Source organism: Diachasma alloeum, unplaced genomic scaffold (assembly GCF_001412515.2).
Source record: "Diachasma alloeum isolate Michigan unplaced genomic scaffold, Dall2.0 Dall_scaffold_00208, whole genome shotgun sequence".
Taxonomy (NCBI): domain Eukaryota; kingdom Metazoa; phylum Arthropoda; class Insecta; order Hymenoptera; family Braconidae; genus Diachasma; species Diachasma alloeum.
The window spans coordinates 143,106-166,143 of record NW_021680373.1 but is presented as its reverse complement, the minus strand read 5'-3'; the positions used below and the strand labels follow the sequence as shown (position 1 = coordinate 166,143).

Sequence of the window (23,038 nt, the reverse complement as noted above, 5' to 3'; positions counted from 1 at the left end):
ACCCATTGGAGAAGAAGATAAAAATCACACCTAAATTTTGCGAATGTTTGAATATGGCAGGCGAACTGAGTCAACTCCCCTGGGAGAATAAGAACCGACTGAATATTCTAGTACATATCCGGAGAGGGTATCACTACTTCATTCTGTTCCGAGAATGGTTGCATAATGCCGTAGAATTACTGAGAAACTTCACATTTCCTCAACGATTCGACCTGATTATTCTCTATTCCGTGAAAAATATTGGACTATTCGTTGATAATTTCCACTGAAAACCTGAGAAATACAGAATTATTCAGAATTTCTGAGTGAAATTTAGAATGAAAACTGCTGAAAATTCAACGCATTCATTAAATGTCATATTTTCATTAAATATTGTTCTCAATTCTGGAGATTAATAGAATATTTACCGCAAAATTCGGTGATTTTACTTCGAAAAATGAAAACTAAATTTGAATATTTCAATGTTGATCTGTAATTTCTCAGAAAAATTGGAAAATTGTTACATTATGTCATGAAATTATGGGGAAAATTCATTTATTTTTCCAAACAATTCAACATAAATTCTGTAATAATTATTGATCATTTCCAGAGAAAACCTAAAACACCCAAGACTCGATTTGGATTTCAATAACCCCTGTTGCTATGAAGAATTATCAACAAAAATTTTAGAACATTAATTTCGATTCCAAATTCTTCAGGAAAACACAATAATTCATCTAGTCAATTTATAACCAACAATAAATAAAAAACAGTAAAAAACCATTCACCCATTAATCTGCAATTGATTCCAGTCCCAAAATTATCCCCTCACGTCGTGAAATTCCATGGAATAAATTTCCTATTCCTCGAACAATTTATCACGAATCCTCAATAATCCACAAAAAAATATTGCTCCAATGTTTCAAGAATCTCCAAATTTCAATGACAGAAATCACTGACGGTCACTTTTATTCTGACCACAGTCCATCACCAATAATAGATGATAAATTCCCAAAAATCGGTGAGCCATTCCCGAACAATCAAATGTTCTCTGTCTCTGTAATTAATCTCTAATTCAGTAGCGAAGTGGTAAAACGGTACAAGTCAATTTCGACTATTGACCAGTGTTCATTGAATACCTCAGAATCTAAGGGAGATACCAAAATTATTGTTAAAACCTTTTTTGTAGACCCTACTGAGTACTACAACAAATGTAATTACAAAAATTTCGCCATCTCCCTTAGATTCAGAAATATTCCTCAAAAACTCGACTGGGCGATAACTCGACTTAAACCATTTTACCATTTCGCTACTGAATTAATCCCGTTCCCAAGAACTGTTCCCCCAACCCCGAAAGATCAAAAATTCCACTGTACCTGTGAATTCGCTCCTCGTGTCAGCCGCCTCCGCTCCCGCCCCTCCCCGGCACTCCCCCCAAAATTCCCGAAAGCCACTGTACATATCCACAACGAGTCCGAAACCCCAAAAAACCCAGTGGCCCCCGACAAACTCCAGCCCCCCAGCCCCAATGAATCACCGTAAATATGCACTGCGTCCCCGGCTAGCGCTCTTTCCACCCTCCGCAGAGCACCTCATTAGTCCTCATCATCAATCACTGAAACCCTCTCCCTGAAAAAACCTCATCACCACCGTAAACTTAACTCTCAACCCGCCTTACCCACTCACAAACCGACCACGGGCCCGCGATTGTGGTCCCGCTAGCGTCTGGTAACGCGTCACGTGACCACCGCCTCACGAGTCCCAACACTGTGGCTCGTCTCTTCCTGCTCTGCTGATGTGTCTGTAATTTGCAGATGAGCACACTGGCTCCCCGGGTGATCATCGTTCTCCACTTCCTCGGCTCCGGCAATTTTTTTTCCCCCTAATGCCCTTCAATCAGAGCCGAATCCAGCTGTCACCCCCCCAAACTAATCATCGAGATGTGTTTCCCCGGACCGCGAGTCGATCGGCATTGCCAATTCTTCTTGAATCCTGATGGCTCTATTTAGAGGTTATACCAGGACTTCAGTCACTCGCGCAGGCTCAGCCTCGTTTTTCATTCTTCCTCCTTAATTCCTCGATTTCTCATGATCTCTGCATCCTCAGTCGTGACGATTCTCTCGAGTAACGCGTGCCTGGTGTCCTTCACCCTTCCGGTATCATCGATCCGAAAGACATCACCCCCTTGACTCCACGAAATACCGCCGATCCCCCTGTTTTTTTCTTTCCTCTCAGCTACTTAATTCTCCTGATCCCGAATGAATCGTCCGAGTCACGGGTTCAATTCTCCCCCTCACCCCAGTGACAACTCAATGCTCAATTTTTCTTTTGGATTGAAGGCCCAATCGTGTGCGTCTGGTCTCTGATTGATGCCCCACGAGCACTCGGTTTCTCGATTATTTCAGATATAAAATTCGAAGCACATCGGTCTTGCTGCCAAGTGAGAGGCTGCGAGAAGCCGATAGCGACGTTGGGCGGCTCGTTGCCGGCCTCACACTGGCTCCGACTACCACCGCACAGCCGCCGATTACGCGCCCCGCCTTGTCACTCGCCGAAATCATCCCTCCCTCTCCCTCTTTCGGGGATTTTTTTTTCTTTCGGGGATATACGAGAGCTCGAGGGTCCTGCGGGGACACTGCCAGCGCCTCCGAACGAGGTTTCAGTGAACCTTGTTCATCGGCGGTGGCTTTTCGGGAGGATGAGGATAGGAAACTGCCGGACTATTTCAAAAGCTTCGTCACTTGCGCGACATCGCCGTGCGCTCTTTAACTGGGAGGGTAATTAATAATTGTGGGGGGGAGGCATTGCGGAGTTGTGGGGATTATATTTTCTTGGGTCGCGGGGGGAGAGGCGTGGAAATTTACCTCAGGTTTTTTCGAGTTGGTAATGTGTGGGGGTTCATTCGTACTGACTTTGTTAATTTCTTGGGGGGCGATGGGAATTTAATGAAGGGGATGGACGAGAGAAGAGGATGAGTTTATTTTATTTGAGAAGAGAAGAGATCAGTTTTTTTATTTTTTTGACATTTCCGGCAATAACAACATTTTCGGGAAGTTTTCGAAATTTTAATGAATTTTTAATGAAGTTTTCATTAAAAATTCGGGCTGAATAGAATAGATTAATTTGAGTTTATTAATTTCTAAAAAAAATATTGTTGAAGTGATGGGAAATATTTGAAGTAGAAGCTTTATTCAATTTAAATTCAAAGGAATTGAAAACTGTCCTTATGAAATTGTCATGGGGGAAGAGTCGTAGAGGTGTTTACCTCAAGTTTTGTTTGTTGTTAATATGTGGGAGTTCATTCATGCTGGAATGCTTTATTTTTGTTCTTTGGGTGATGGGAATCAAATGAAGGGGATGGAACAGAACGGAACAGGATAAGTTCATTTTATTTTAGAAGAAAATAATTTTTTTTTATCTTAAAATTTGGGGGCAAAGCAACATTTTTGTTTTTTTTTAATGAGCGGAATGAGATCTTCAAAAAAATTCAAAACAATGTAAAAATAAAAAATCAACGATAAAAAAATCCATTCAAAATTGTGCTTATGAAATTGTTGGCATTGCCCTTCGATTTAAACATCGTGATCCCTAAAGAATGCATTCAATCACAAAAAAGTACACACTAAATCATTTGGCCACCATCTCTTTATTTCTGCTCTATCCACCTCCCTCCATAAACCTCTCGACTCATAAAACTTTCGTAAAGTACACATGTACATATATTCTCTCCCCCTCGAATCCCCTCATTAATGACGACTAATCACTTCAAAAAACGCCCACTGAACAAAAACCGCTCACTGAACAAAAAAAGCGCATTAAATTGTGCACATCCTGAAGCTCCGAAGCCAACAAAAATCACAACACAAAATCCAAATTACGAAAATAGAATTCAGACCCTGGAAGACTATTTAACGCATTTGTGTTTCATGTTCCATCCTCGACTGAAGCATTTCACTCGACAATAGCATCTCAGAGTATGTGACAATGACAATTGAAACACCCAGTCGGTGTGTATGTACGTGTGTGAGGATGAGTTGATTTCGTTGGACCCAGATTCAGCGAGTCCTCACTGCCCTCGCTCAGCTCCTCAATACTAAACGTATCCGTGAGATCTTGTTTGTGCTTTGAACTGTCCTTGCCACGTGAAATTGGAAATAATGTAGTTTCATCTTCACTGAAAAACAGTTTAATTTCATTATCCAACGGTGAATTACTGGGGTAATTGGGTTCAAAGTTTTCGAGTGGAGGGAAATTCCGTTGGATACCTTTCGCTGTCACTCCTCCAGTACTCGACCAGTGGATGATGCTCATTGCTCTTGTGCGGAATGGGCAGTCTTTGGATCGGTATTAATCCACTCGAATTGCTGGATACGATGCTGCTTTTATCGTTATTAGACAGCTTTATGTAGTCAGAGCTGCGCTGAATACGTTTCGCCTGCTCAATCCTCGCCTCTTTGGGTTATTAAAAAGTTTTGTTATGATTAGGGTCGGGTGGAGGGGGCTCTCAGGCACTTACCCAATTTTTTCTGCAATTGCTTCGTTGTCGATCTCGGCTGCGGCTGGGGCTGATTGCTGCTGCTGCTACTGTCACTGGTCTGGGTAATAATACAATCATCATTATGAAGAGGAAGTATTTTTTATCTTTCCAAACTACTGCATCAGGAGTGAAGGGGTAGAAGTGGATGGGATAATTTTTGATTGATTAGTCAACAGTTAGTTTTCATGAAGATTTTTATTATAACTGGGTGTTTACTGGAGTGGGCGCTTTCATGGGGTTTTTTGCTGCAAGTGCCATGTTGCTGTACAGATGTTTCAGTATTTGAACGAATTTCCAAATATTTTGGAAGAAAAAAACGAATTCCTGCGTAAAATGGACTTGTCGTGTTTTATCGCTTCACTAATTTAAGGATTTTTACTATCAAACATTTGTAATTGAGTAATTTTATTATTTACAGTTTAGAAGGAGTTTTTTTTCCATTTTGAATCGTTAGGAAATAATTGAAAAATCTAAAAAAATTAGAAATTCTATTTTTTGAGTAGGATTTCCAAAATAATTGAAAAATTCCAATTTCCAAAGGTCTTTTCGATGTTTTTTTCATGAATAGTTAATGAATAATGAATTTTCTAAAAATCTGTCTTTATTCCGAATTGAATCAGAGATCAAATTTATGCCAAAAATAAAATTTGATCATTGAAAATTAACCACAAATAAAATTCACGTCCCCCAAATGAATCATTAAACCCAAAATAATCCATTTCTGCTAATAAAATCCTGCAAAAATAAATATTTCTGACGATTAAAAATTCCGTAAAAACCCGATGCGATCCTCCCGAATCCGTAAAATACCCCCAAAATAATTCACCCAAAATTCCTCAGCACATTCCGCTATCAAAACAAACAAAGTCAAAGCCCAACAGAACTCACCAAAAAAAACCTCTCATCCTCCCCATGATTGACAGGTTTCGGATCGCTGTCGATTCCGCTGTCTTCCATACTGCCCCAGGATCCTCCCTCAAATCGCCTAAAACCCGATTCCTCAATTACCAAAAACCCCTCAGTCTCGAAAAACCGCACGACATCTGATCTGCCATACGGACAACTTGTTGAAGCCCTCGGATCAGCATCGCTCGCCCCCAGCGGACATCCTCCCCCTGCCTGAATCACTCCAGCCCCGAATGATCATAAAATTAACAGAACGAGAATGACAAACCGCCTCAAGCTTTGTTTATCCCCATATTCTTTACAAACTTGTCAACGCGGTCAAAGCACGACTGAGGGCACATGCACTCTCCCCACCGTGCGCTACAGTCATGTTATTGATTTTTCGCACCGAAGCACCAGAGTTCACTGGAATCGTGTGAACCCCCGCGCACTATTCTTTCTCCCCATCTTTTATTTCCAGTTCAATTAATCGACCGAATGTTTCATCCGAGTGGAGTGCAAACACGTAATTGGAAAATGTTTATCTCAACTTGTCTGAGTATATTTACACCTGTTCTACTGTATCCAAGGTAACAGTGGCATGTATCATGTAAATACCCAGGGAAAAACCGAAACATTGTCATCAATTCAGGAATTAAACGATAATTAAACAGCCGTTCACAGCTATCAGAATGCCACTTTGATATCAATTAATCGGAGCAAACTTCACTCGATCGTTCTGTGATTATGAAAATAAATTGTTATGTACTCGTGGCTGTTACTGCAGAACCCAACCACTCTGTTATCACCCAGGGTAACCAGTCAACTCGGGGACTCCTGATGCACTTGAAATACGACTCCAAATCAATTAAATAATTTTTTTTTATCGTCGTCAAACAAAATTATCAAGATGCCACAAACAGGGAAGAAGACGTCATCAAAGGCCTCAGAGTCTAGTAAAGACGTGAGTATCGACCGCTGCGGTTCTACTTTAACTACTGAGATTTTTTTATTCAACTTTTTTTCTTCTCAATTTAATAAATTTTATATTTTTTTCTTTATTTTTAGATTAATTATTGAGTGGACTGTTTTGCCCCAGCTGTTGTAACAATTGATTTTAATTGAAGTGTTTTATCTGTATTTTAATAACCACTGGGGCATGACAGTTTGTTAAATTTTAATTTGATTTTTTTTTCAACATTTTTTTAATCCAATAAATTGTTAATTTTTTTTTATTTATAAATTAATTATAGAATGACCTACGTGGCCCCAGCTTTTATCACAATCGACTTTAATGGATAAAGAGTTGTTCACCTGTATTTTAATAACGTCTGGAATATAACAGTGAATTGTTTGAATTTCAAATCAAATTTCTGAACAGAAAAATTATTCTGTCAATTTTGTCTTGATAATTTCATTTGCAATTCTAATCTTTATTTTTTATTGTAGCAAATAAATATCGAAAAGAGCAAAATATCCAGAATAGAATTGCTGAGAATTTTTTTTTCAATTTCGAAAAAATTTGATTTTTTATTCAATTTATACATCAATTATGTATTGACCCCTTTTCCTCCAATTCAAATCACTCAACAATTTTTTACCTGTTTTTACAAAATACCGGGGCATAACAGTTCATTTTTCAAATTAAAAATTAAATTTCCTACCAGAAAAATCACCCTATTCCTCCCTTAAAACCAAAAATTAAATTTTCTCGATGTAAATGTCCCCTCTTCCTTCCGTTCGCCAGCAAATAAGCATTGGAAGAAGCAGAACCTCGCGAATTGACTTGCTGGGTGGCGACATGGACTGGCTGCGAGGAAAAATATTCCTAAAACCGGAGGATCAGCTGCAGCTGAACGAAGCAGAGCTCCAAGAGGAGATAGTTCGTGTGTTAACAATGCAAGACACAAGGGTTCCCGACGCCCTAGTGGAGTGGTCGTGGAAGGAGATGGAGTTCGTGCGGATCCCCAACCCCCCGAACATCATCAGCGTGTTGGATGTACCGGGAACGCTGCTGAGCCGCGACTCCGAGGAAGCTAAAGCTCAATTGGGCAGTAGTTACCAAGCCCCTGAGGAGGTCGCAGCCGACGGGAAGCCGGAGGAAGAGGACGCCGAACCCAAGGAGGAGGAGGAGGACGAGGGGGAGGAGCCGGACGACGACGAGGAGGCCAAGCAGGACGGAGGGGGCGAGGCTGAGGCGGCAGTCGACGGAGACGAGCCCAAGAAACCGGTCAAAGTCCCGAATCAATTCAACTTCTGCGAACGAGGCGCCCTGACGTACATCAACCCCGTCCGGGACATGAGCACTCAGACCGTCCCTCCGCCGACGGCGTCCTTCAACTCGCACGTCTTCCAATGGACCATCTATGACGAGTACCAGGAGGATTACGCCGCCCAGCAGCTGGAGAAGGAGAAGGACAGGAAGTCCCAGGGGCCCGGACAGAGGAAGGACGAGGGGAAGAAGAGGGCGCAGGCGGAGGCGCTGGCTGTCAACCAGAAGATGCTGCAGGCCGCCAAGACTCTTGAGAGAATGGTCAATCAGAACATCTTCGACGAGATCGCGCAGGACTACAGGTACTGGAACGATCCCAGCGATGAGTTCAAGGATGGGGAGGGCTCCCTCCTGCCGTTGTGGAAGTTTCAATATGAGAAGACCAAGAAACACGATGTTACTAGCATGTGCTTCAATGCTAGGTACTACGATCTTTTTGCGGTCTCGTTTGGAACGTGTGAGTTAATGTTGATAAGAATTTTTGGTGAGGAAACGAAATTAATTGCTCGATTGTTCAATTGGGGATCTTTTTCTCAGTTTGCTTCGACTCTTCGCTGACGTCAGGAACTGTCTGCCTCTTCAGCCTGAAGAACCCATCGTACCCCGAGTGGATATGCGTCACTGAGTCCCCGGTTATGTGCCTGGACTTCAGCGTTTATCATCCACATCTTCTGGTTATTGGCTGCATGGATGGAACGGTGGCTGTTTATAATGTCATGCTTCCACCATCTGCTCCTCAGTACCGGAGCAATGATGTTACTCAGAAGCATGGGGGAATCGTAGGAGAAGTAAGAAGTATAATTCATTGTTTATTTCATTTTATTAAATTGAATAAGATTTATCGTTAACTGATTTTGTAATATTTTCAACTTAGTTTAATGTTATCATCATCGTTATTCTTGTTGTCTCTTTCTTCTATACAACCGATTGTGTTTTTACGGTTCTATTTCTCCCCTCGACTTGAATGAATTTGGAAAGGGACTTTTTCAATTGCATTTTCCGTCTTTCTCCATCATACCGTGTCGACATAACACAAAAAATCCAATGCTTAAATTTCATCGATTACAAAAGTTTCCATTCAGAAGGAAAAATAGCCAAAGTACTTGGATATCCTTGAAAATGGCTTGAAAGGTGAATAAATCTATCAATGAATCAGTAATAAAAGAACGAATGAACCGACGAACGGATGAGTTAATTAATCGAATTGATCATTTCTAGGTTCGATGGGCGCCAGACACGGAAGAAGGTAATTTAACCTTCTACAGCATCAGCATCGACGGGAAGATCAACCACTGGGTCCTGAACCAAAACGAGCTGGGGCTCACAACAGTGATGACCCTGTTCCTAGATCGTCCTCCAATCCCTGGGCCTGACGGCACACTGATCACCCTCAAGGGTTGTGGCACCTGCATCGCATTCCACCCGACGAAACCCGACATCTTCCTGGTGGGAACCGAAGAGGGGACCATCTACAAGTGCAATACGGCCTTCAGCAGCACCTACATGCTGACCTACAACGAGGCCCACAACATGCCGATCTACAGAATCGTCTTCAATAAATTCAACTCAGACATTTTCGCGAGCTGCTCCGGGGACTGGAGGATTAAAATCTGGGAGGATAACAGGATGGAGCCTCTGTTCATGTTCGACCTGGGGGTGCCGATAGGCGATGTACAGTGGGCACCTTACAGCTCCACGGTCCTGGCTTGTGTCTCAAACGATGGAAAGGTCACGGTTTTCGATCTCAATGTCAATAAGTATCGGCCCATCTGCAGTCAACCGGTCGTTAGTAAGAAGAGGAGCAAATTGACGAGGCTCTGCTTCAATAATGAACTGCCTTTCATCATCGTGGGGGACGATAAAGGGACTGTTAACACTTTGAAGCTGTCCCCGAACCTCAGGATCAAACCCAAACCGACTAAGAAGCAGATGCATCTGTCGCCGGCCGAGTTGGAGACCCTGAAGTTGGAGAAGCTGTTGAGTTTTGTCAGGGAACCCCCGGTTCTTGTTCCACCACCAGATGTCAGGACTGCGACTTAACGTGGAAGTTTTTGAAGATGGAATGAGGTTTCGCGAGTTGTTGCAGTTGCATTACAGACTGAATCCGTCCACGAAATTGTGCAGAATAACAAGTCGATTCAGTTGCTAGTTTGTTGATGACATAATCCAGTTGGAATTTTTAAAATTTAACATTGACGTTCATGAAAAATGTGATTTTATATAGAGAAAAAAGAGTAGAAATAGTCCAAACTTTTATTTGTATAAATCGACTTGAAATACGAAAAATTCAAGATTTTTTTAAACAATTCCCTCACATTGTTATTAACAAATGCAACTGTTCAGTTATTTTGCTGAAAATAATTGACATCGAAGTCGTTAGTTTGTGTGAATAATTAGCCAATGAACAGTACCCATGAATTTTTATTATTGAATAAAATTTACATACTTTATCGAGAGAAAATATTCCTAGACCCTGACGTATCTATACAGTTCCACTCAGTGACAAATTAAAATCGATTTTGATGAGTATACAATATAGATTTTCTTATTGCGTAATACCTAGACGTCCGATAGAAAAATTCATAATTTGTTCGCTGGTAAGTTGAGATAACGTTGGCACTATACATCGAAAAATTGGTTTTCGCTGGTATTATTGAAAATTGAGGGGCAACAATTACGGAGATAAACGAGCAGTTGAATTATTGGTAATTGATACTTGGGAACACCTGTGCGTTGATGATTCACAGGTTGAAACCATTTGTTGATCGTAATTGATTCTAGTTAATGTACAAAAATATTCCATAACGATTGGCCTCCATAAGAACATCTCTCACTTTAATATTTTGGAAAAAAATATTGAAATTTTTTAGAATTCGCCAATCATTTGAAAACAAACAATTGGGCTGTTAAAAAATTTCGGCGAAAACTGTTGGTAAACTTCGTGAAAATTCTAATCGGGAGAAAGTTCCATGGAAATTTCAAGGAATTTCTCCATCAAAAATTCGCAATTTGTAATTGAAAATAACAAATGAAAACTGTAATATCAATGAAAATTGATAAAAATCAGGAAAATTCTGTTTAAATACTCTTCGAATTTCAAATAATGGTTTTGTTTGAATGATTTAATTGAAAATTCGAGAAAATTGAACAATCCTCGTCTTCTTGACACTGAAGAGTTGGAAATTCCAATGAATTTCCTGTGAAGTTTCAATGTTTTTGTAAGAGTGAATTCTCGCACCGTTCATCGCGATTAAAAAAGTGTAAATAAATCATTAATTTCAGCGGAAAAATTATAAAACGTAATTAGAGTAGATTTCGACGTTCTTGTTGATTGTTTATTTATCCCTAAAGCATTTAAATTGAGACATTCCCAATACCAAGAGACCTTTCCTTTACCTTTTTCTCAAGAAAAATTCTCCACTATTCTCCTGAAATCTCGCGTCACCAAGATAATTCAACAATCAACCCGTCGAAAATGAACAAAATCAATTAAATATCTTCCCAGGTAATTCCGGATTCTCTACAACCCCTTTATAATACTTGATCTCCAGAAAATCTCTGATGTTATTCGGACTAGACACCAGCCTCCCCGCGAACTCAATATTGGACATTGGATGGAGGAACTGGTCCGGAAAGTCCCTGTTCTTCAGAAACCACGAGTCCCTAACCATCGTGCCATTCTTGACATAAAACGGCAGCAGATTGACGTGCAGTCTATTCGACTTCGAGTACTGGACTTTGAAGAACTCCCCCTCAGTAGCTTTCTCCCAGACGAACCCGTAGTTATCAGCGATGGGTTTGTTCCTCGCTTTGACCAGCCAGGGGCATCGACTGAGGTCATCCCGATTAACCCCTACCTCCACCTGGTAGTCCCAGGGGAGAATGTCCCCGTTCCGCATCGCCCCCAGAAGGGAACTCCCCTCTAACCAGTACCTGATCCCCGCCTTCTCCAGATTATCGAACACGTGGTGAGCGACTTTCCTCAGTCCCGCCAGACAGCAGGGCGGGGTGTAACGATTCTGGTAGAGGTACGAGGGCACTCCATTCACAATTGAGCCAAAGCAACGCTGAGTCTCCCTCGAGCATCCGTACCAGTCCACTGAACCGCTGGTTCTCGTCACTTTTTTTATGCCGAATCTCTCGAACATTGACCTCTCCCGTCGCTGGTGGAGCTGTTGCAGCTTCCACTGGGACTGCTGACTCCGGAAGAGGGGCTTTCCCTCGTTCAACTGGTGGTGCATCAGCTGAATCTGATTGCCAAAATTCAGGGAGTTTAATGACTTCAGGGAAATCCAACGAATTTTTTTTTAGACTTGCTGCAGTTAAAAATGAGAGCAATTGGGGTTTGATTGATTAATCGATGAATTAATTGATTAATTTGTTGATTAATCACTTTCAGTGTTATCAGTGCTGAATGTAAAGATTGAAGAACAAATTTATGGGGTGTACACTGAGAGAAAAAATTAGGTCTGACGAAAAATTATATGTTCCACTGGGGACATCTTTTGAGGTGTTGAATAAATTTATTTGTGGACTAAACGGAAAGTTTCCACTAGAACATGATAATTTGCGGAGTAGTAATTGTTCTCGTGAATAATTACAGTTGACTAAATATTAACAATTCAAGTAATATTGAATTTTCTTCTCTCAAATTGAGAAATTCCCTCAAGTTAATCTGTCCCACTCCGTCCAATATTCTCACGTGGAATCTATGCTGTATTCTTCATTTTTCAAAATAAGAAAATACGTATTCAATTTTTTTCATTAAAAAAACAATAAATATTGCGGATAATTACTTTTGTCTTTCTGCTTTTCATAAATAACTAGTTTTAGAAGTAAATGGAGAGGAATAAAAAGATACCCCTTGACAATTGCCCCTAAATGCACTTTTACTGTGAAATTTTCGTATCCAGTTACAAATGAAAAATTAATTAGCTACATTCTACCCATTCGCATATTCACCTTCAGACCAGTGACACTCGTCTGTATATAAAAACTCTCCGTGAACGGCAACATGAATGGATCCGATAGTTTCTTGAGCGCATTAACGTCAATCATGGTGGCGTGTCTCCCCATGACAGCGTCACACAGTTGTCCAGGTACTTTCGATAACCGCAAGCTCCATTCCCTTATTTTCAGAGTCAGTTCGAGACATGCGAGCTGATTCTTACCCACTGGTATCGCTACTGCACCAGTGCGAGAGGTCTTAGTGACAGCTTCCTGAGTGGAAAATAATTTGAAATGCATCTCGGAATTTCAATGTGTCACAATATTTTGATCACAACATTTATTCTTAAAAGATTGCATTTAAATCTGAGTGCAATTGAATTAAATCTTCTGTACTTTACTATATATTTATTGTTTATTCGACGCGCGAAGAAAATTCTATTGGATTTTTATTGAAGTTCTATTGAAGAATTCCGCAGCTTCACTACGCGTTTTTTTAGCAAAAAATTTCCAACAGAAACTGTTTTATAAAAAAAAATCAGTATTTCATTCTCCTATACAATTTTTTCTATTGAAACATTTTCTACAGGAATTTCTCGGCATGAATTTTTCAAAGTTGTCACGTAAATTATATTATTTCCTATTAATATTATATTATTTAATTTAATTATATTATTTTTACGTTCCTATTTACGTGACGAAAAAAATTTTACACAATTTGTAATATCTGGAGTTGCAAAAATAGTTTTATTGAAATTTTGATTTGTTTTTGTTCAATTAGATGATCAAAAACGCACCTGTAGCAAAGAGATACGTTTCACCGACTTATTTCCCCCAATTACCTCTTACCCTCATTATAAATTAATTGCTGACAACCCAATAATTTACCTGTACCACTTGTTTACTGGATATCCTCGCTGAATCCGGGAGAAAGAGTACGAATTTCGTGCGAACATAGTAGAGTGGATTTCTCTCATCAAACGACTTGTTAAACTCAGGCTGAAGATTAATCAGCCGTACGTTCTTGAATGTATCATTTGAAAAGTTGATTTCGAGTGGCGGGTAAGGCAGCTCATTACAAACAATGAGAATGGGCATGGCAGGAAAGGAATTGAGGACGGATTCAACCGTCGCCGCAACGTCATTCTCGAATGTCTCGAATTGTCTCACTACTATTGTAACAAGACGCGCTAATCGACGGTGAAGTCGTTGCGGAGTGTCGTGACTTGATGGGGCTGACGAGGTTGCCGGTCTCGACAAGTGTTGGGACGTAAATAGCCACCATATTTTGTGCCATATTATTATGTTACCGAGGAGAGCTAGCACCAACAATGTTCGCACGAACTTCACTCGCATTATTGTTCAGTCGATTGTTGACAGCATTTTAATTTGCGAGCTTTGGTGGGTGGACTTTAGGGGGATTTTGGAACTTCACTTTTGAAACAACAACCCTTCGTGGACCACCATCTTTCCTGGGTTTTCATGTTGACGGGGGTTGCGCATGCGTTTGCAGCTTCTCCAGGAGGAGGAAGAGAATAAGTAGACTTTCTGGTGAATTGGGGATTATTAAGAGATTTTTATTGTTACTAATTACCTGCAAATAAAATGACTAAATAAATGTTTCAATTTTTTGGGGAGAATTCTTTTGCTATTTATAAATGAAAAATTAAGAAAGCAAAATGTTCAATATATTCCCACGATGCAACATTACCCATATTTTTAAATACTGAATTATTTTATTCATGAGGATGTTTAAAAGAAAATATAGATATGCTTATGAATAAATTCTCTCAACATCACGTTTCATCTGGATGAATTGACAATCGACAAAAGACGAATGTTTGCAATTTTTTTCGTTAAATTCATCATTGTAATTATTTTCAGGCACTTGCTCAAGTGAATTGAGAAACGAAACCCTTGGAAAATGGTCAGACTGTTCCTTACTCTGTCCTTCGACTCATAAAAACTGCAGGACAATTGTTGACAACAACCATGAAACCGAAATCGAGGATTCCCACTATGTCCTCACCGAGTTATCACAAACAACTCGATCACACTGTTCGCTGCGTGATGATAAGTCCGATTCTCGTGTCAGTAATGACAGTTGTCTTCCATCAGCCACTGGGATTCGAAACTATTGTCTTCACAGAAATACCTCCAGCAACTGGCAGGACCTCAGGAGCAATTACCTAATCGATTTTAGTAATCGTAGTATTGATAGTTATTACTTGAGGAGGGAATTGCGGTTTGTTGTGGCCTGGTGTGGGGAGGGGGATGCTGGGGCCTGCGAGCATCTCTCGAATATTTGTGTTCTCACGTTGAAAGCAGAGAGTTTTCCCTGCCAACTGTTTTTGGGAGAGACTCCTCCTAGGAGATTGTTCTGGGCTATTGGAAATGCTAGAGGCATTTTGGAACGCAGGGGCATTCCTAATAAATTCAAATTGTCGAATAAAGATTCTGTGAGTCATTCATTATTTATTCAGTCAATTGATCGTTGAATTGACGAATTAATCGATCGATTGATTGAAAAAAAAATTGATCCATTTAGTTATTTGCGTTAATTTATGAAGAAATATTTTATAAATGTTTGTAGCAAAATATATTAAGGCTGTTGGGAATGCAAGGGTCGAGACAAATGGATAAAATAAAAATAAAATGAAAACTCCAGCATAATTAATTTTATTAAATATTGTCCAGCGAATGGCGAGAAGGAGTGTTTGATAAAAAAATTGTATTTTATACAAAAATCGATAGACAATCATTAGATCATCATTTTTGGTTAAGGCTTATATGGCTTCACAAGATTCTCCGAAAATTCTTTAACGTGATTGACACCTCGTACCTCTCTCTCCAGCAGTGGAAGTTTTGTGACATGGAAATCCTCGTATAAATCCGTAATCTGGAGAGAACATATCAATTACGAATGAATCACAATTACTCCCCCACCTCAATTAAAAATTCCCTCGTCTTACTCACCTGACTCAAATATTTTGCTTGAACTTTGTGCCTAGCCAGGCACAATCTACAAGGCACGTCGCCCTCGCCCAAGAACAACAGCTGATTGACAATAATATTGTGCGTATCAATGCCGCATTTCGTCAGCTCCTGCACAAGTCTCTCTGTCTCGTAGAGTGACAGAAATTCGGCTATACAAACGCAGACGAACGTCGTCTGCTCAGGATCTCTGAACTGCTCGTTGACTTGTCTTATGATCGCCAGCATCTCCTCGATCTTGTTTGAGAATGTGTCGACGTTGAAATCCGTCATACCGAGGAGTGAGCTTATTTGACTTATGAATGGGCTAATTTTCATTTTTAATCGCATCAGCTTGCCCAGGCCCTTCTCAACGACTTGGGGGAAGGATAGGAGCCTCAGTGTGTGACCTGTGGGGGCTGTATCGAAGACGACTACTGAGAAATTCATGCCTTTGACGAGTCTGCAATTCAATTTTTTGGGTTTAACATGAGTGAACTGTGAGTTTGCATTTTTTTGTAAATTTGAGGGGATTTTAATACTGAATTTTTGACATTTTTGTTCGTTAGCGTTTGTGACATTTTTTTGAAGATATTATAAATTGTTAGAAAGGTGTAAAAAGTGTATGAAAATAACGGAAAATGGAGAAATTTTCATGAGGATTTTTCTGGTCTTGAAATTCACTTGATGCCCTTTTGCTGATGTAATTAGTACTCACTTCATGACTTCGGCATAACTCATCGCTTCATCAATGCCAGGGAATGCACCTACGATCTCTTGCATAACATTGCGACTCAATCTCATCGCCTCTCCTCCAATGACTGCAATAAAATGTTAATCGAATATCTCAATGTTCAGTTCCTCAAGAAAAATTCACGAAAGGAGCAATTCAAGCAATTTTTGGGAATTAGAGTATTTCGTGAATTCTAGTGATAAAATGCAATAAGTTGAGCGAAAAATTAACAATTTCAATCAAGTTTCACGAAAATATTGCAAAATATCAATCAAATGTTTGGATAATCAGCCCCTTGGGAAAAATTCAAGAAAACATTCCAAAATTACCAAAATATTTTACATATTTCCCTAACTTTCTAAAAAATTATAGAATGTAAATTTCCAAGAATCCATAAAAGCTCTTCTATTTTTCAAATTTACAAGTTCAGTCAAATTTCTTGCATTTTTTGAAAAATGTTGGAATTGTTTCCAAAAAAAATCAGGAAATGAACAATTCAAGAAATTTTTGTAAATCTACAAAATTTCCAGCTCTAAAAAAATCTAAAATTACATAATTTCTGTGTATATCCCGCTCTTTCATGAATTCTCGTGTAAAAAAATACAATAAATGCAATAACAAATACAATAAATGCTGCAATTTTCATCCAAACCTCCCAATTTCTAGTACAATTATTTTATTCATCACTCGACTTCCGTTAAAAATTCCCCTGTTTAATTACTAAAACCCAAAGATAATTCCCAAAAGCCGTCTCTCCCCCAATCTCCAAAAATTCTCACCATGCTCATTCTCAAAATACTCCTCAGGCAGTTCCGTAATCCCGACATTGGGATCGATCTCCATAGCAAAAAGATTATCAAAACCCTTGACCTTAGTTGGCACTTTACTGAACTTCTGATCGAACGCATCTGAGATATTGTGGGCCGGATCTGTCGATATGATGAGGACATTCTCCCGCACTTTGGATAGTTGAACAGCCAGTGAGCAGCTGCAGAATTCAATGCCTCAATCAATTACCAAAAAATGTAAAAAAACGAAACAATCGCATCAAGGGCATGACGATGATGATGATTACCTGCAGGTTGTCTTCCCCACTCCCCCCTTGCCCCCCACAAAAATCCACCTGAGTGACTTCTGCTCAATGACATTTCTCACAGACGGTTCCAGCTGTTCAAGATCTTCCTCGACATTTCCACTCATGTTTGACATTGGCAAAAGAATTCTCTCATGAGACAACAGCAGACTCGAACTAATAAATAAGAGGTTTTTCACCTGGAGCCGCTCCACTCGGAAATGATGACAATAACAATGATTCTGGAGCAGCACCAATGATTCAACACAAACCCAGACTTACGTGGCTCAACACGACGTTCGTCAGAATAATCTAGAAATGGTACCGTTGGAGGGAGAATTGGGCTTCCGTCGAGCCCCAGGAGATGGCGAGAGTCGGCTGTTCCCCCGCGAATTTCGTTGCTATGACGACAGCACGCACAAGTACACAAACGATTTGTTATGAATGTCGTTAATAATAATGTGGGGTCATGGTGGGAAGCGGGTTGTAATTGTTGGGCTTATTTATTTTTGGGCCCTTGAGCAAGCCGTTGGCAACGATCCGCAGAGTCTGGACTCTTTTGTGATCCCGTTCACTGATCCCAGGGATTGCTCGCTGAGGAAGTGCTTCGATGCAACCAGCGGAGTTTGCAAATCACCTGGTATTGCTCTTTTGATCAATTAATCGGGTGGTGGAGTGGTGAGGCGTAACCGGAATAGATCGGGCGTTTTGCGTCTTACGAAATTGCGGATTATCTCGTTAATGAGCGGGTTTAGAAGAAAATATGAGAAAACGTTTTTTGTGGAGAATTTAATTCTCTACAAAAAAGATTTTATGGTATTTTCTGCTAGAACCACTAATTGACGAGATATCTGGAGAATTGAGAAAAAAAAATTTCAGTGTACTACATGCGACGTAACTTTACGCACATTTTATTCACGTGCAGGTTTAAAGGAAAATATAGATATGCGTATGAAGAAATTCTCTCAACATCACGTTTCATTTAGATGAATTGAGAATCGGCAAAAGACGAAAGTTTGCAATTTTTTTCGTTAAATTCATCATTGTAATTATTTTCAGGCACTTGCTCAAATGAATTGAGAAACGAAACCCTCGGAAAATGGTCAGACTGTTCCTTACTCTGTCCTTCGACTGATAAAAACTGCAGGACAATTGTTGACAACAACCATGAAACCGAAATCGAGGATTCCCACTATGTCCTCACCGAGTTATCACAAACAACTCGATCACACTGTTCGCTGCGTGATGATAAGTCCGATTCTCGTGTCAGTAATGACAGTTGTCTTCCATCAGCCACTGGGATTCGAAACTATTGTCTTCACAGAAATACCTCCAGCAACTGGCAGGACCTCAGGAGCAATTACCTAATCGATTTTAGTAATCGTAGTATTGATAGTTATTACTTGAGGAGGGAATTGCGGTTTGTTGTGGCCTGGTGTGGGGAGGGGGATGCTGGGGCCTGCGAGCATCTCTCGAATATTTGTGTTCTCACGTTGAAAGCAGAGAGTTTCCCCTGCCAACTGTTTTTGGGAGAGACTCCTCCTAGGAGATTGTTCTGGGCTGTTGGGAATGCTAAAGGCATTTTGGAACGCAGGGGAATTCCTAATAAATTCAAATTGTCGAATAAAGATTCTGTGAGTCATTCATTATTTATTCATTCAATTGATCGATGAATTGATGAATTAGCTAATCGATTGATTGAAAAACATAATTGCTTCATTCAGTTATTTGCGGTAATTCATGAAGAAATATTTTATGAATGATCGGTGATTATTTTCTTTGCAGCAAAACAACAGACTCAATTTTATTTTCGCCAAATACTCGCTGAGAGGTGCCTTCAGATCCTATTCCGACTGGATATCCCCCTGTTCATTCTTCAAAAACGTAAGATTCGGGATAAACGGGGACAAAATCTGCTGGACCTCAGCCAAGGAATTGATAGACCTCAGAACCACATTCTACGTGCCTTATCTCTCCTTCATTTCCAATGATAATAAGAATAAATATCTGTACCCATTGCCAGTATTAGTGAAGAACGAGACTCTGGACATGAAGGACACCTCCAAGTGGGTTCTGACGAGCAAATTTTTCATGGTAGACAAAGTCACCGGGGCCGGGGTGTCCGTGGCCGCGGATAATTTTTCCACAGTTCCAGAGATCGAGATCCTCCGTTACGTCAAGTCATTGACTATTCAAGTTCGAGCGCAGGAGAGGAAGGAGAGGGGAAAAATATTTCCCCCTTTGATTATTCTCGAATACGGAGAATTGACGCAGGATGATGTAGAGAAAAATGTGGAGATTCCTATCGAGTATAGGATTGTCTTCAAGTTGACTGAGAAGACGACCAATTTGTGGATTAAGGTGAAAACGAATGAAATTAGTGAATAGGAAATACTGAATCTTGCAATTAATTTTTTAATTTATAGTAAAATCCAACAAAATGTCTTTTGTTCAACCAAATATTCTGGGAAATATCAAGAATTGATATATTCGATAAGAAAAGTAAAAGAAAAAATTTTGCAGAATTAAATTTTCGAATAAATTTAATTTTGTCGAAATGAATATTCAACAAGATTTCAAAATTTAATCTCTTCCTGAAGAAACGTGAATAAAAAAAATGTATAGCATTAAATTAAATTAAAAAATGTCTTTTGTGCAGTTAAATATCAAGGCGTTGATCTATTCTAGAAGAAAATTCAGAAAATAATGTTTTGCAGAATGAAATTTCCAAAAAAGGTCTCTCAACACTTCAAAAATTCCCCAATGCTAATTAACGATAATGATTGACTCCTTCAGGTCGGAATGGGCGTGGCTTCAGGCCTCTCCCTGATCTACGCGATATTCTGCACGTTCAGCCACTACCGCAGGAACAACAACAGCGTTCCGATCCTGAAATCCCTGGGTTGGTTCTTAATCTACTACTGCGGAGCCTTCGGAACGGACCTGTTGATAATCTCCACATCCGTCTGCCTGTCCGCCTTCATCTTCTACAAGGGACAAACAGTCCTGCACATCCTTCTCCCAACCGAGAACACCGAAAAACTGATAAAGATCTGCGCAATAGCCGCATTCAGCTCGAAAACAATCGAAATAATCGCATTGGTATTCCAATTACGAAGCACCAACGTCTTCTTCATCGACTGGGAGACCCCCCGGTGCATAAATTCCCCAGCGAGCTACGACTCCCCTCACACGTCCCTGAAGAAATCCTACAACCAGAGATTCCGGAAGGACTCGGGGAACTCGCAGCGGCCGCCTTCTGAGGCAATTGCGTCTCGCAGGAACAAAACCCCATCGAAATCGAGTCAGGCTAGCACCCCGAGCCGACACTCAACAGGTCGAGACCTCGAGGCACTGGATCAATTTTCACCGAATTACATCGACGCCAATTTCTCTCTCGATGAACATGACATCAAACAAAACTCAACAGTCAGCATGTGGAGGACTTATGTTATTGCCAATGAGTGGATCAAGATGAAGACTAAACGAAAAATTAATTTGTCGCTTCATGTTTTTGGGACTTTATTCTTTCTTGAGGTAAAGTCAACGTAATTGACCAATCAATTCGATAATTGATCAATTATCCAATAATAATTGTTCAATGTAGATCAATTATTCGAGAGAGATCAATTAATTGATCTATATTGATTTATATTTATCAATTATCGAATTGATTGATCAATAAATTGAATTATGAAATCATTAATTAATTAAAAAATCTACTGATCTATTATGCTATTGATCAATTGAAGAATTAATTGATCTATTGCGTAATCGATAAATTAATTAACCAATTGATTTTGAAATTAATTGATTAATTACTGAATTTATGAATTGATTCATCAATAAAGTGAATGATAAGACTACTGATTGATTAAAAAATCGATTGATCAATTTTATTATTGATTAACAAATAAATTCATGAATCAATCAATTTAGAAATGCATCACTCAAGCCATTCAATTAGTCCACGTAATCCGCTTGAAGATCATAATCAACATTGAATGGAATGCAATCAATTGCATAAATCCAATGAAATAAAAAAAATCAAATTCAACGTAATTAAATCACTCATACAATTGAATTCAATTGAAACAATTAAAAATCCATTGATTAATCAATGCAGTCTTCATGCAATTAAATTCTCATCAATAGTTCATCCGAATGATTTCATCTTTAATTACAGGTCCTTGGATTGAAGAATTGGGCCCTAGCAATTCCCTCCCTAAAGCCCCCCCACGAGCAAATGGACTTCGTAAAAGAGAGTTTCACTCTTAAAATCGCAGTTGGAGCTTTAACATACCTCCTTCTGTACTCTCTACAACTATTGACGTCAGTATTATACACGAGATACTACAAAAACCGTCTCCACGGTTTTGTGGATTTGTGCTCAGTGGCCAACATCAGTATTTTCATTCTCACTCACGAGTACTACGGGTACTACATTCACGGAAGATCGGTCCATGGATTTGCCGACACGGATTTGCTCACTGTCATCAAGGATTTGAAACGAGAGGAGGATAATCTGTGCGCCCACAGGGGCCTCATCCCTGGGACAACCGACCAGACGTTCGTCCTGTGTGTGTCCAAGACATTTAAATCATTTTACGATTCTGTCGCCATGAGGGATCCGAATGAGAGAAAATTCTCACGAAAACACGCAGTGGGTCTGCCCAATTGGGAGGAGCGTTGGAAGACCCATTTGACGATTAAAAAATTCCTCGCAGGATTTTTGGATCACTGTTTCAAGAATGTCGAGTACACGATCAAGGAGAGACACTTAATGGAGAAACTCCTCGATACTGAGTTCATGGACAGCAGCAGGGACAAATCCATTTTTTATATCGATAAGAAATATTCGTTCGATCAGGCTATTTTTTATGGAAACGAATGGGCTTTGGCGACATTCGAAGCGTCAGTATTTGTATTGATTCTTGCATTCGGTGGTAGTTATGTATTTTCAGCAGTTACGACTATTTTTCTATCCTCAGTTATTGAATTGGCGGTTAAATTTGATATGAAGAAGAATCTGGCGAGTAAAACGTTGATTGATGAACGATTTCTCTTGTCGTAGGGTGAATAATAAAGTGTCAGGTGTTTACACGATATGGAGTTATGTAAATTCATTATTTAATCTCGTTGGAATTTAATGGAAACAGGTCGTGGCAGCCCCACTCGATAATCAAAAAAATTCTCTTAGGAATTCTTTTGGATCATTTTTTTAAGAATGTGAAATGAATGGGAATTTTGAAAGAATGGGATTATTTAAATTCATTATTTTATATGTCATCTCATTAGGATTTAATGGTCTTCAAGACAAATACATGTGGAAGACCCATTAAGAATTTATAATCAAAAAAGAAAATAAACCCATCGAAAATAAAAAAATTCGTTTATGAATTTTGGATCATTGTTTAAAAATGAGTACACGATCAAGGAGAGACACTTGACGGAGACACTCCTTGCTTCTGAGTTCATAGACAGCAGCAGGAACAAATCCATTTTTATATCAATAAGAAATATTCGTTCGATCAGGCTATTTTGTATGGAAACGAAAGGGCTTTGGCGACATTCGAAGCATCAGTATTTGTGTTAATTCTATCATTCAGTGGTAGTTATGTATTCTCAGTAGTTACTACT

The 23,038-nt window shown here is 39.6% G+C and overlaps 5 protein-coding genes across 5 annotated transcripts; 2 read left to right on the top strand and 3 right to left on the bottom strand.

Moving 5' to 3' along the window:
• Positions 1 to 3,606: 3,606 nt before the first annotated feature.
• LOC107036357 lies at positions 3,607 to 6,135 on the bottom strand. Its single transcript, XM_015254290.2, has 4 exons — positions 5,405 to 6,135; positions 4,496 to 4,574; positions 4,245 to 4,431; positions 3,607 to 4,153 (listed from the first exon to the last, which is right to left on the bottom strand). The coding sequence occupies exons 1-4, from the start codon at positions 5,471 to 5,473 to the stop codon at positions 3,949 to 3,951; spliced, it is 540 nt and encodes a 179-aa protein (XP_015109776.1). The 5' UTR covers positions 5,474 to 6,135; the 3' UTR covers positions 3,607 to 3,948.
• On the top strand, positions 5,832 to 10,717 carry LOC107036355 (dynein intermediate chain 2, ciliary). The gene is made up of 4 exons (XM_015254288.2): positions 5,832 to 6,365; positions 7,149 to 8,130; positions 8,211 to 8,461; positions 8,892 to 10,717. Exons 1-4 carry the CDS (start codon positions 6,312 to 6,314, stop codon positions 9,711 to 9,713), a joined length of 2,109 nt encoding a protein of 702 aa, XP_015109774.1. The 5' UTR covers positions 5,832 to 6,311; the 3' UTR covers positions 9,714 to 10,717.
• Positions 10,086 to 14,090, bottom strand: LOC107036356 (fukutin-related protein). The gene is made up of 3 exons (XM_015254289.2): positions 13,509 to 14,090; positions 12,636 to 12,893; positions 10,086 to 11,923 (listed from the first exon to the last, which is right to left on the bottom strand). The coding sequence occupies exons 1-3, from the start codon at positions 13,974 to 13,976 to the stop codon at positions 11,159 to 11,161; spliced, it is 1,491 nt and encodes a 496-aa protein (XP_015109775.1). The 5' UTR covers positions 13,977 to 14,090; the 3' UTR covers positions 10,086 to 11,158.
• Positions 14,091 to 15,283: 1,193 nt separating this feature from the next.
• On the bottom strand, positions 15,284 to 17,689 carry LOC107036301 (ATPase ASNA1 homolog). The gene is made up of 5 exons (XM_015254181.1): positions 17,402 to 17,689; positions 17,106 to 17,314; positions 16,312 to 16,414; positions 15,597 to 16,056; positions 15,284 to 15,519 (listed from the first exon to the last, which is right to left on the bottom strand). The coding sequence occupies exons 1-5, from the start codon at positions 17,533 to 17,535 to the stop codon at positions 15,400 to 15,402; spliced, it is 1,026 nt and encodes a 341-aa protein (XP_015109667.1). The 5' UTR covers positions 17,536 to 17,689; the 3' UTR covers positions 15,284 to 15,399.
• A 168-nt stretch (positions 17,690 to 17,857) lies between these two features.
• Positions 17,858 to 22,648, top strand: LOC107036250 (meckelin). The gene is made up of 5 exons (XM_015254059.1): positions 17,858 to 18,038; positions 18,458 to 19,032; positions 19,184 to 19,759; positions 20,195 to 20,935; positions 21,585 to 22,648. The coding sequence occupies exons 1-5, from the start codon at positions 17,858 to 17,860 to the stop codon at positions 22,470 to 22,472; spliced, it is 2,961 nt and encodes a 986-aa protein (XP_015109545.1). The 3' UTR covers positions 22,473 to 22,648.
• The last annotated feature ends 390 nt before the right edge of the window (positions 22,649 to 23,038 follow it).

Coding starts and splice junctions, on each gene's coding strand:
- LOC107036355 (XM_015254288.2), top strand. CDS start 6,312: ATGCCACAAACAGGGAAGAAGACGTCATCAAAGGCCTCAGAGTCTAGT. Junction 8,131..8,210: donor TGCGGTCTCGTTTGGAACGT/GTGAGTTAATGT, acceptor TCTTTTTCTCAG/TTTGCTTCGACTCTTCGCTG. Junction 8,462..8,891: donor ATGGGGGAATCGTAGGAGAA/GTAAGAAGTATA, acceptor GATCATTTCTAG/GTTCGATGGGCGCCAGACAC.
- LOC107036250 (XM_015254059.1), top strand. CDS start 17,858: ATGTGGGGTCATGGTGGGAAGCGGGTTGTAATTGTTGGGCTTATTTAT. Junction 18,039..18,457: donor CGGAGTTTGCAAATCACCTG/GTATTGCTCTTT, acceptor AATTATTTTCAG/GCACTTGCTCAAATGAATTG. Junction 19,760..20,194: donor CGACCAATTTGTGGATTAAG/GTGAAAACGAAT, acceptor TGACTCCTTCAG/GTCGGAATGGGCGTGGCTTC.
- LOC107036357 (XM_015254290.2), bottom strand. CDS start 5,473: ATGGAAGACAGCGGAATCGACAGCGATCCGAAACCTGTCAATCATGGG. Junction 4,432..4,495: donor GCAATTGCAGAAAAAATTGG/GTAAGTGCCTGA, acceptor AATAACCCAAAG/AGGCGAGGATTGAGCAGGCG. Junction 4,154..4,244: donor TGGAGGAGTGACAGCGAAAG/GTATCCAACGGA, acceptor ACTGTTTTTCAG/TGAAGATGAAACTACATTAT.
- LOC107036356 (XM_015254289.2), bottom strand. CDS start 13,976: ATGCGAGTGAAGTTCGTGCGAACATTGTTGGTGCTAGCTCTCCTCGGT. Junction 12,894..13,508: donor CCAGTAAACAAGTGGTACAG/GTAAATTATTGG, acceptor TTTTCCACTCAG/GAAGCTGTCACTAAGACCTC. Junction 11,924..12,635: donor CGAGTGTCACTGGTCTGAAG/GTGAATATGCGA, acceptor TTTGGCAATCAG/ATTCAGCTGATGCACCACCA.
- LOC107036301 (XM_015254181.1), bottom strand. CDS start 17,535: ATGTCAAACATGAGTGGAAATGTCGAGGAAGATCTTGAACAGCTGGAA. Junction 16,057..16,311: donor AGTTATGCCGAAGTCATGAA/GTGAGTACTAAT, acceptor ATTGAATTGCAG/ACTCGTCAAAGGCATGAATT. Junction 15,520..15,596: donor AAGCAAAATATTTGAGTCAG/GTGAGTAAGACG, acceptor TGTTCTCTCCAG/ATTACGGATTTATACGAGGA.